Source organism: Thecamonas trahens, assembly GCF_000142905.1.
Source record: "Thecamonas trahens ATCC 50062 unplaced genomic scaffold supercont1.18, whole genome shotgun sequence".
NCBI lineage: Eukaryota > Apusomonadida > Apusomonadidae > Thecamonas > Thecamonas trahens.
Genome location: NW_013657662.1, coordinates 60,041 through 71,765, shown reverse-complemented (window position 1 = coordinate 71,765; position 11,725 = coordinate 60,041). Strand labels below are relative to the sequence as shown.

The following is an 11,725-nucleotide window of genomic DNA, read 5'->3' as shown; positions in this document are numbered from 1 at the left end:
GGGGGGGGGACGACAGGACCGAGGTCGCTTGCACGCCTCTCATTGTGACGGTATCAGGACACAGAGTGACATGTCTGCCACAGACGGGCGACGGGAAGAGGGTGCGCGGCGAGCTGCGGTTGGTCTGGGGCTGGCTACTAAGGCGGGGAAGACTGGTCTGCTGTCAGAGGAAGAGGTGATGTGCGTGCGGACGGCAGTGCTGGGTGCGGCGTGTGTTTGGGATGAGGCCATTGAACTGGAGAGTTTGAACGATGCTGATGATGGAGCTGATGGTGGCAACGGGAAGAACGATAACGATATGCTGGATGTGTTTGCTGTGGATGATGTCCGGGCCGATCGCATGTGCCTCGCACTAGCGGTGGAGGCAGCGGTGGCGGCGGCGATAGCTGGTGATGCGGCGGACGGGGGAAGCACGATGTTGCTGTCTTTGCCTCGATTGTCAAGGCCTATCTTGCGAGACTGCAAGAGAATGCAACGGCTGGGGGGGCGGGAGCAAGCAGATCGCTGGTTGCTCTGACCCTGGACGAGCTGGCAGTGGCGCCGGAGCACTTGCCGTCGCGCAAGGTCTCGACCGGCAAGCGCAAGCTTGTCTTTGTCTCGCAGTCGGCGCTGCCAGAGAACAAGGGCCTCTCTGCCGAGGAGATGCGGGCGCTCGAGTACGGCTTTAATCCTTTTCCGACGCTAGCGGCTTCGGGTGGCGAGCAGGCGTGAGGCAAAGTCTTATGGGAGCTACTTGTTGTTGTTGTTGTTGTCGTCGTCGTCGTCGTCGACAAGGTCGACCACGGGCTCTTCGGTCGCAGAGAGGCGCGGCGCAAACGAGGAGACCAGGCGCGAACCGGCAAATCCGGTCTCGGGCACGGTGGCAGCCTTCTTTTCGATGGCCTGCGCAACATCGTCGTCGTCAGGCTGGCTGCTCGTCTGGCAGATGATGACATTGTTGGCGGCGACGCCACAGTCGATGAGCGGCTTCTCGTTGTCCTCGAGCGAGTCATTGTTGAAGAACAGGACTTGCTTGGTATCGCTCACGTTGAACTTCCTGAAGATGTCGTACTTGAGCTCGCCAACCGTGAGCTCCGGGTGAAAGTCGAACCGACGGATCGGGTTGGTCTGCTGACGGGTCCGGCGGACCCGGCCAGAGGCGGTGGTCTTGGGCAAGATCCGCTTGCGCTCTTCTTCGACGTCGATGTCGCACCAGTTCTCGCCAGGCCCAACAAGACGCACAAAGATCTCGGACGTATCGTCAGCATCCTCCTGCCTATCGCGCTCGAGCTGTGCCTCGACACATCCTTGGCTGCATGGCTCAGGACTGTAGACCAGCTCCAAGTCACCCGTGTTTTCTGCAGCAGCGAGGCAGAGACGGACCGGCGCCTCGCATGGGTACTTGGTGACGAACAATGACCACTTGGACTCGGCCATGAGATCAAAGACGTTGATGTGGCGGCTCTCGCGAAGGTCGTTCCTGGAAAAGTGGTAAAGGAGCTTACCGTGCTCGCACCGCAGTGGCGCGGTGTCGATGGCCTTTGGACGCTCCACGTCGCCGTCGAGCGCATGCTTGACATATTCGCGCCAGTCATGGACAAAGTCCTCCGGGATGGCAAAGTACCAGCCGTCGCTAGCCTCTTTGGGCGCCACGGTACGCCGCTCCAGGAAGCTGCGAGCGAGGATCCGCTCCTCCTTGAGCTGGCTAGCAAGCGCGGAGCGCTTGCTCTTCTTGGTCTCGTACTTCTCCGCACAGATGGCGCAAGGAATGGCGTCGCCAGTCAGCTTGGTGCCAGTCACGCCGGCATACTGGCACATAAAGTCAAAGTCGTCCGAGCCGACCTTGACGGCAACAGCACCTGAAGGGGTCAGCTTGCCATGCTCGCACATGATCTTCTCGTTGATGTCGCCGGATCCATAGGTGGTCGACGTGGTCGACCGTCTGAAGCGGGTAAGGAACTTCTTGTCGATGTAGACACCCGCGTCGTCGTCGCCGTTGAGCTCGCCGTTGTCGATGCGCGTGAGAACTGCGGCGCGATGGGCGATGTCGTCGCGCAGCGACTTTCGATGGCTGACGTAGCTGCGAAGGCACTCGATGCAGCATGACGTGAGGTTGAGCTCCGGAAATTGTGGAGAAGCGCTGTCGGCGTACAGCTCGACCATTTCGTGGTAGACCGAGGCGTGGACAACCTTGAGGTTGGGCGCCTCCTGCGGGTCGATGCAGCCGTGCTTGCACAGCAGCTCTGGCTCTGCGACGAGCGGCGGGCGGTTGCCGAGTGCCCACGAACGGAGCCAGGCGACTGGCAGCCAGCGAACGTTGCGGGGATCGGTCTTGAGCGCTTCGCGGTTGCGCTCCATAAGGCTGGTGTATCGCGCACGTTCGGTGTCGACCTGCTCCTGCGCAGCCTGCACTTTGGACTTGAACTCATAGATCCTGGCCAGCAGCTTGGTGTTTTCGGCCTCGACCTCTTCGCGCAGCGCCTGCGGAACTGTGTACTCTGGCAGCGGTTCGTCGCGGTGCCTCGAGTACACAAACATGTACGCGTTCTTCGACTCCCATCGCTCTAGCGATGAGCCGTGGGCGTCAACGAGCGGGTCCACGCTCGCTGCTGGCGGCACGGCCGGCTTGACAATCTTTGGCTCCCGCTTAACCTTGGTCGCCTTGGCCTTGGTCGCCTTGGCCTTGGTCGCCTTGGCCTTGGCCGCCTTGGCCTTGGCCGCCTTGGCCTTGGTCGCCTTGGCCTTGGTCGCCTTGGCCTTGCCCGCCTTGGCGGTGGGCTTGGTCTTGGTATTGGCCACTCTCTTGGACTTCGGCTTGACATCAGGCACAGGGCCAGGTGACTTGGGTGATGGGCTGCGCTTCCGCTTGCGGCGAGAGGACCTGCGCGACAAAGTGTTCTCCTCGAGCGTGGGGGCTTGGTTGACAATTGCTGACCGGCCGACAGCCTTCTGACTCTCGACAATTTCCTTGTTGATGTCTGTGACAGACATCATCTGGTGCTTGCTGTCGGCAGTGCCGGACCTGGCTTTGGCGGCCGCTGTACGGCGCGAGCGGCGGATGCGGCTCGGCCGCGAGCTCGACGTGGACTCGACCGCATCGGAGCCGATCTCCTCCTCCTCTTGCTGCTCCTCGATCATGTCGCACACGCCAGAGGACGACGCGCGGCGCGAACCGTCAAGAGCCTTGGCCGTCTTGGTCCGACGGCGAGATCTCGAGGTGGTCCGTCCACGCTTCTTACCCGCCTCAGTGGCGGGCGCCTTGGCCTTGGCCTTGGGCTTGGCCTTGGGCTTGGCCTTGGCGGTAGCAGCAGCCTTGGACTTGGCGGCCGACTTGAGTTTGGCAGCTGGTTTGGACTTGGCGGCTGATTTGGGCTTGGGCTTGGGCTTGGACTTGGACTTGGACTTGGACTTGGATTTTGTCTCGGTGGCGGTGTCGGTGCCGGCGACAAGCGCATCGGCACCTGCGTCAAGCGGATCGTCAAAGTTCATGTCGCAGCGGACCTCCTCGTCGTTGAAACGGTACCAGTACTGGTTGATTGGCTCGCGAAGAAAGGCAATGTAGTGGCCAGCCGAAGTAGTGGCACCAGCGTGCTCGAGGATGGCCCACACCCGGTATTCGTGAGCGGGGAAGTCGGCGTTTGGGACGAGGCGGCCAGGGTTGAGCGACTGCGGGTACGAAATGTTGGTGTGGATCTTCTTCTTCTGGAAGGTGACCATGTCATAGGTGAAGCGCTTGACCTGGACGACCAGTGATGACGGAAGCTCCTCGAGCTCGATGGCTCTGGTGGCAGCATGCTTGCCTTCACACTTTGAGCAGAAGACCTTGTTGTCACCATCCATGACCTCAGGCGTGACGTAGTCGGTGATGAGGTTCTCCAGCGTGGCCAGCTTGTCCGATGCCGACCGAAAGTTGAGATCGAGCTCGTAGAACGGCTCACTGCGTCGACTCGCGTGCTTGCAAGACTGACAGGTGGTGACGTATGAGAGCTTGCCACGGAAGGTGCGACCCACCGCGCTCGCCACATGCGGGTCGTCCGACTGGCGCATCTCGGTCTCGATGGCGCTGAGAAAGAGTTTGTAGAACTCTTGTGCATCCTGCTGCTCGGTGGTGTCCAAGCCAAGAGCAGAAACCAGTTGCTGCGGAACGTAGACCGTCTTTTGAGAGAGCTCGAGGTAGGCAAAGACCCGCTGCAGCTCGTGAACGACCGAGGTCTGTCCGGGCGGGATGGTCTGAGCCACGCACGCAGGATCAAAGGCATAGACTGCAGCCCGGAACGGCACATCCATGTACAGCGTCTGCAGGAGCGAGTTCATGTAGCAAGTGGCGCCGAGGTTGGCGAGACCGACCATGCATTTGCCGATCTTGTAAGGCCGCCTGCTCGTGTTGCCGACCCATTCGAACCGCTCGTGAGGCGGCGGAGGCGGCGGGATCCGCAGCAACTCCTCGGGATTGTCCTTGAAACCGCTCAGAATACTCGGCCGGGTCGCCCACACACCCTTGCCGCGCTTGGCCCACCCGTGGAGGCAGTACGCTGAGTGTGCCCTGTTCTTCCCGCTCGCGTCGGGGCAGACCGGCTCGACGGCGAGCCCGTACGCCGTGTCGACATGCTCCTGGCTTACTTGGTCTGGTCTATCAAGGCTGTCTGCCCACGCCAGGTGCGCCGGAGGCGGTGGCGGCTTGTTGCCCTTTCTTTTGCGACGCGCCATGGTCAGCACAGTCCCTCTCGTGAGCGCTGCTGCCGGGAGCGACAGGCAAAGCTGAGCGAGCCGGGGACAAAGCCGGAGACCTGAACCTCAGCAGCTAGTCTACAGGAAAATAAGCCTACTCTCTGCCTGGCGCAGATACTGATAGTGGCTGAAGAGCGGTGTGGTCAGGTTCTACCCGTCGAGATGGCCTTGTCTCTGCGTGGGTGCTACGCGAGGTGGGTGCTGCTCTGTCCTCGCGCGCGTTCGACAAGTTTTTTTCCGGTAGCGGTCGCACTAGAGGATACCGAACATGCGTTTGCAAGATATAGAGACTATGACGTGACCGGAGAGCATGCAGAGTACGGAGAGTGGTTAGCTGGTGTAGGATTGCACTGCCGTGGTGGGATGGTGGCGGGGAGTGATGAGAGCGCCAGAGGTAGTGGCTTGATGAGAGGCACGGCAGCCTGCCGTATTTTTGAGAAGACACAGCGGAAGCTCGGCATGACACTGCGCTGAGGAGGGTTAGAGGCAAGATGGCAAGCGGGCAAGAGTGTGACATCAAGCGTGAGCACGTATCTAGATACTAGACTGGTTTCCAAGGCATCGATGGTGGTAGAGCGGGAGAACAAGGCAAAACGTCAATTACTCAACTCTGGCTGCAGTGGCATTCATTGGGTGGTTGGTTGTCCATACTGTCATAGAAACCACGGTGGAGCAAATTGATTCAACGCTCATGCGTTCGTTTGTTTCAAAGACCGTTGAGTCGTGGAAGGCGACAGGGCGAGCGAGGGCTCGGCGTACCCTCCTCCCCGTTCTCCAGCCCTCGGACCAGAAGCGAGCGGGGTTCGCAAGACGACGGCAGGCCACACGTGACGCCTGGCCGAGGCACCGAGCAAAGGCGCGTGTGTGTGTGTGTGTGTGAGAGAGAGAGAGAGAGCTTGGTAGTTTGAAGGGATAAGCATGGCTTCCGGGAGTGGCGCAAGTGGACCGGACGGGCCGGAGGGAGGCAAGGGCGTCAAGGTGGTGTGCCGGTTCCGTCCTCAGAACTCGCGCGAGGTGGCCGAGGGCGGACGGGAGGTCATGGTGCTGGATGACAACGGGAAGAGGGTGGTGCATGACGACCATGAGTTTGTGTTTGATGCTGTGTTTGGGCCACAGGCTGACCAGAAGACCGTCTTTGAAGGCTGTGCCTCCAAGCTTGTAGACGATGTGCTCGCTGGCTACAACGGCACCATCTTTGCCTACGGACAGACGAGCTCAGGCAAGACCCACACCATGATGGGGCCTGATACTAAGGACGAGGCCATGATGGGCATTATTCCGCGGATTGTGCGGGAGATCTTTTCCCGCATCGACAGCAACGCTGTCAACTACGAGTACGAGGTCTCGGTGGCCTACTTTGAGATTTACCTCGAGCGGGTGCGCGACTTGCTCAATCCCACACAGGGCAAGCTAGCTATTCGCGAGAACAAGGCCCGTGGCGTGTTTGTGCAGGGCCTCACTGAGCGACGGGTCAACACCGCCGACGAGGTGCTGGCAGTGATGGACGCCGGCGGCGAGAACCGCAAGGTCTCATCGACCGACATGAACGCGGTCTCCTCGCGGTCGCACTCGCTGTTCCAGATGACGGTCCGCGGCAAGAACCTCAAGGACTTGTCCGAGACGACGGCCAAGCTCAACCTGGTTGATCTGGCCGGTTCCGAAAAGGTGAAGAAGACGAACGCAACCGGCGACCGGCTCGACGAGGCCAAGAACATCAACACGTCTCTGACGGCGCTGGGCAAGGTCATCTACGCGCTGACCGACGGCAAGTCGCGGCACATCCCGTACCGCGACTCCAAGCTGACCCGGGTGCTCTCCGAGTCGCTCGGCGGCAACTCGCTCACGCTGCTCATCATCAACTGTTCGCCATCGTCGTTCAACGCAACCGAGACGCTGTCGACGCTGCGGTTCGGCAAGCGAGCCAAGGAAATCAAAAACGTTGCCACGGTCAACGCCAAGCGGTCGCCGGCCGAGATGGAGCTCCACATCTCCAAGCTCGAGAAGACGATTGCCAAGCTCCGCGGGTACATTGCGGCGCTCGAGTCCGAACTGGAGGCCCGCGGCGGCGCCGAGTTTGTGGCGTCGATGGCAGCGTCGATGGATGCGGCAGTGATGCCGCCGGCAGGGGCAAGCGAAAGCGGAGTAGTGGGGGCTCCTGCTCCCGGGCCGGCCGAGCCTGCACCGGCCGGTCGGCCGCGGGCGTCGTCGATCACAGCGCAGGCGGCAGCAGAGCAGGCGGCGGCGCTGGAGGAGCTGGAGCGGCAGGTGCAGGAGTTTGAAGAGGAGAACGCCTCGCTCTCGCTGGCTAACAACGCGCTCCTCGCCGAGCTGGAGGCTGCTCGCGAGGCGCTCAACGACGACTCGGAGCGGGTCAACGAGGTCAAGAAAAAGTGGAAAAAGGCCAAGCTGCAGATGAAAGCGCACTCGGACAAGCTGGTCAAGCAAAACTCTGCGCTCAAGAAGCGGGTCAAGCTGCTGCAGGCCAACTACGCCGAGGTGACGGCAGCGCTGGAGACGCTGGCGTCGGAAGTTGGCTCGTCGGGTGCGTCCAACGCGGCGCTCGAGCGGGCGCACAACAGCCAAGCGTCTGTCGCCGATGCGCTGCCGACCGACGACGACTCGACGGTCGGCTCCGAAGCGGTCGACCTAGACGCGACGGCCGACGCCGAGGCTCCTTTGTCGACAGCGTCGAACCCCAACTCACCACGGAACACATCGAGCAAGCGCTCGCACCGCGAGGTCATGGCACAGGTTGCCGAGGGCCTCTCGACCATCCAGAAGCAAAAGCTAGAGCTCTCTGTGGTCAACGACTCGATTCTCGAATCACACCGTTCGCTCGCCGAGACTGAGGCCAAGACGCTGGCCAACTTGGAGATTCTCGCTGAGCGCGAGGAGAGCCTGGCGGCGGCGGTTGCGGCCAAGCAAGACGAGCTTGCTGCGCTCGACGACGACAAGGCTGATCTCCATGCGCTGCTGGCGTCGCTCGCGGGCGACAAGGCGACGCTTAACGCCGAGGTCTCGCTCCTCTCGCAGCGCAAGGACGAGATGACTGGCCAGATGGCGGAGCTCAAGTTGAAGCTGGCAGCGTCGTCGTCGGAGCTCGATGCCAAGACAGCAGAGCTCGCTAGCGTGCGTCAGAAGAGCACCGAGCTGTCGAGCCAGGTTGCTGAGCTCGAGGCCGTGTTAGCGCGTCACGAGTCGCAGCGGTCGATCGGCCTCGCGGCGCTTATCGACCTCAAGGCCAAGATCGAGGCCGGCCAGACGGAGGCGACGCGGTTGGAGGCCGAGGCAGGACGGCTGGAGTGCGAGGTAGCGGCCAAGACCGAGGCTAGCGAGCGGGCGCAGGTGGCGCTTGAGAAGCTCGAGCCCAAGGTGGAGAGCCTGACGGCTCGGTCACAAGACTTGCTCGAGGAGGTCGCGCAAGCGGAAATGGCGCGCGACGAGGCGCAGGCCGAAGCCGAGGCAGCAACAGCGGTGGCGGCGAGTGCGCGTAGTGAGGCGTCGGAGGCCAAGGCGGCGCGGGTGGCGGCAGTGTCCGAGTCGGAGGCGGCGGCAGCGAGGCTGGCAGAGGCCGAGGCGGCGGCGGCACAGGCTGCCGGCGTAGCCGAAGCAGCCGAGGCGGCCGAGGCAGCGGCGCGGGCGGCAGCCGAGGCTGCCACCACCGAGGCCGTGGCGGCACAGGCCGAGGTGGCGGCAGCGCGTGAGGCTCTCGTGGGGCTCAAGGACGAGCTGGCGCAGCTGGAGCAGCAAAAGTCGGCCAGCTCGTCGGCACTGGCGTCGGTTGAATCGGCTCGGGCGGCGGCAGAGAGCCAGATCTCGACGCTGCAGGCTGCGAGCGCGGTGGCGGAGGAGCGGCAGCGGCAGAACGAAGCCGATCTGGCCAAGCTCGTGGGGCAGCGCGAGGAGGCTGAAGGCGCGGCCGAGAGAGCGACGGCCAAGGTTGCGGCGCTGGAGGAGGAGGCGGCGTCGCTGTCAGGACAAGTCCGCGCGCTGCAGGAAGAGGTCCGCAACCTGGAGGCGAGCAAGGCGCAGGTAGCTGCGGCGCAGAGCGAGCTGAGCGAGCTGCAGATGCGGGTGGCGCGACTCTCTGCGCAGGACGAGACGCTGAGCTCGTCAGTGACGTCGAAGCAAGCCGCGGTGGACCGGCTGGAGATGCAGCTCGAGGCCCAGCGTGACGAAAAGGTGGAGCTTGCAACGGCGATGGGCTTGCTGCAAGGCGAAAAGTCTGCGCTTGCGGCATCGCTGGAGACGCTACAGACGCGGCTGGACGCTACTCAGGCCGATGTAGAGCGGGCGAGCACGGCCAAGGTCAAGGCAAGCGAGGAGCTGGATGAAGTGCGGATGGAGCTTGACGACCTGACGACCAAGCTGGAGGTGCTCCGAGAAGAGCACAAGGCTGCGGCCGGAGCCAAGGCCGAGCTGGAGAACGCGCGGTCGCTGCTCGAGACGGTGCTTTCGGAGCTGACGCGCGAGAAGGCCGACATGTGCTCCGAGCTCGACCGACTGCGTGGCGACGTGAGCGAGGCGCAGTCGTCGCTGGCTGCCGAGTCTGCAAGGACGCAATCTGCCGAAGCAGCGCTCGTGGACGCCAAGATGAAGCTTGCCGAGTACAAGTTTGAGCGCGACGAGGCGGTCATCGACTGCAAGAAGATGGAGGAGCGGTACCTGAAGCTGCAGAAGCGGTACAACGATCTGCGGCTGACGCTGGGGTAAACAAGTTTACGAAGAAAGTGGCTTTGCGCGCTTGCGCGGGTCGGTCGGCTCATCGGCCGCGCGGGTGCGCTTGCGGGTGTCGGCAGGAGTGGCGGTCGAGGCCGCGGACGAGAACATGTTGGAGAGGTCGACTTTGGCGACGCGAGTGACAAAGTCAGAGCCGGCGCTATTACCGGCGGCCGGGACAACAACGGTGGAGCCGATGTTGGCCTGGGCGACGCACGAGCGGTGGAAGAGGCCCTGGCGGCCGGGCAGGATGCACGAACCGATGGCGCGCCATTCCTCCTCGTCCTCGTCCCAGCGGTTCTCAAACTTACCGCCGCACAAGCCGCAGTTCGGGTTGTCTTCGTCGGCGACGACGTCGAGCGAGGGGTCGTCGTCGGGATCGGACGGCGCGGCAGGCGTGGCAGATGCGACGGCAGCAGATGAAGCTGCGGGTACGGCGTCGCCGGCGACGCTTGCTAGCGCGGGCTGCGATGACTCGGGCTCTGCAAAGAAGGCGGCCTTTGTGGTGACAACGCGCGAGTCATCGCCGGCCGAGGCCCGCCACTCGGGCGGGGTAAGGAACCAGGCGCGGGCGAGCGAGTTTGCACCGCGGCGCTCAAGGCGCTGGTTGCGGCGAAAGTGAAAGTCCATGTGCGGGTCGAGCTTGGAGTGGTCGACAAAGCGCATGCCGCAGGTTGGGCACTGCTTGGCAGCGGTGTTGTAGAGGCGCTTGACGATAAAGTCGACCGGGCGGCGGAGGGCGGCCTTGGAGAGCAGGTCCTTGGCCGAGGCCGGCGGGCCTGCGCGGGCGGTGCCTGGTGGTGGGGGGAGAGCGGCGACGCTGGGCTTGACGTCGCGAGGCGGGAGCGGACGGAGCGGTTGCTGTGGGCGGGCTTGAGGGCGGATCTGTGGGCGCGGCGGGCCGGGGAGCGGACGGCGGCGGCCGCGCGGAATGCCAGCCGGGAATTGCGGCGGTGGGAGCTGCGGGCCAGGTGCAAGACGCGGCGGGCCGGGAGGCGGGCGGTGGCGTTGCATGTGCTGTGGCGGGCGATGCATGGCAGCCTGGCGGTTGCGGGCCATGACATCGAGTGGATGCATGCTCTGGCCCGGCGGGCCGGGCCGCATCTGCGGCGGGGGATGCTGCTGCGGCGGCGGCGGACGATACGGCTGGGCTGCCGCCGGGAACGACGGCGGCGGGCCCGGGTAAGGCTGCGCCGCCGCCGGAGGCATCCGCTGGAACGGCTGGGCTTGCGGCTGGGCCTGCGGCGGAACAGCCGGTGCGCTGCCGGTCTTGGACGAGACCGACGAGAGGAGCGACGAGAGTTTGGAGAGGAGGTCGGGCGCGCCGGCCGACGGCGCCGAGGAGGCTGCAGCTTGCGTGGGCGCGCCGGTCGAGCCGGCCGACGGTGCAGGCGCGGCAAGGGCTGGGTCGAGCGAAGGTGCGCCGTCGGGACGAGGTATGAATGCTGTCGGCGAGCGGAACCACTTGGCGAGCTGGTCGATCAGATAGTCGATGCGCGTGGCGGCGGCGGTGACGGCGTCGAGCCGGACGGCATGCGGAGCGATGCGCTCGGTCCGCGGCGGCAGGCCGTAGTTGTGGCGGGCAAGGACTGAGCGCGACGGGGGACCAGGGCAGACCGAGATAGGGCGCGGCAGCTCCATGGCGACCGGATTGGCCTGGGCACGGAGCGCGTCTGCAGCAAAGTCCTGCCGCGAGCCCGCGCCTGCGGCCAGCAACTCTGCCGACGAGGGGCCAAAACGAGTAGGCTTTTTCTTGGGCAGCTGATCAAAGGCAATGAGCTTGTACGGCTCGACAAGGGCCATGAGCTTGTCCACAAACACTTGTTCGAACGTCTTCCTCTCGGACCAGACCCTGAGGATCTTGAGGGCGACGATCTGAGCATCGTAGTCGAGGCGAGCAAAGATGGTAGGCAGCCAATGCTCCACGTCCGCAGCCACCAGATCGATGTACGGCTGACCAACTCTCTTGAGAATAGCATCAATCAAGCAGAACGATGGCAGAGCATACTTTGGCTTGCAGACCTTCAAGTGCTGTACAATGACCTCGAGGACGACCGCGGCATGGTCGACGAGGTCACCAGCCAAGCTCTGAACCGCACCCACAGAAGCCACGTCGATGCTGCGGAGGTCGAGCAGGGCACTGCGGAACGAATTGCGCACCTCGTTGTCTATGTCGCTCATGGCAGTGGTGGGTGGGGGTGGGGTGAGGTGGGGGGGGGGGGGGCACTGAGTCGCACTGTGTGTTGGCGGGAGGAGGAGGACAGGGGTGGGGGGAGGGGGATCGGGAGCGTGGTCAGGG

General features: G+C 63.7%; 3 protein-coding genes across 3 annotated transcripts; 1 reads left to right on the top strand and 2 right to left on the bottom strand.

Annotated features, from left to right (window-relative positions):
• Positions 1-645: 645 nt before the first annotated feature.
• AMSG_04356 (ubiquitin carboxyl-terminal hydrolase) lies at positions 646-4,686 on the bottom strand (the record flags this gene model as incomplete). The annotated part of the gene is made up of 1 exon (XM_013903244.1): positions 646-4,686. The coding sequence occupies one exon, from the start codon at positions 4,684-4,686 to the stop codon at positions 730-732; it is 3,957 nt and encodes a 1,318-aa protein (XP_013758698.1). The 3' UTR covers positions 646-729.
• An 846-nt stretch (positions 4,687-5,532) lies between these two features.
• On the top strand, positions 5,533-9,437 carry AMSG_04355 (kinesin heavy chain). Its single transcript, XM_013903243.1, has one exon. It carries the CDS (start codon positions 5,626-5,628, stop codon positions 9,418-9,420), a length of 3,795 nt encoding a protein of 1,264 aa, XP_013758697.1. The 5' UTR covers positions 5,533-5,625; the 3' UTR covers positions 9,421-9,437.
• AMSG_04354 (uncharacterized protein) lies at positions 9,427-11,607 on the bottom strand (the record flags this gene model as incomplete). The annotated part of the gene is made up of 1 exon (XM_013903242.1): positions 9,427-11,607. The coding sequence occupies one exon, from the start codon at positions 11,605-11,607 to the stop codon at positions 9,427-9,429; it is 2,181 nt and encodes a 726-aa protein (XP_013758696.1).
• Positions 11,608-11,725: the final 118 nt, after the last annotated feature.

Excerpts from the sequence above, each read along its gene's own strand:
- AMSG_04355 (XM_013903243.1), top strand. The coding sequence starts at position 5,626 with ATGGCTTCCGGGAGTGGCGCAAGTGGACCGGACGGGCCGGAGGGAGGC.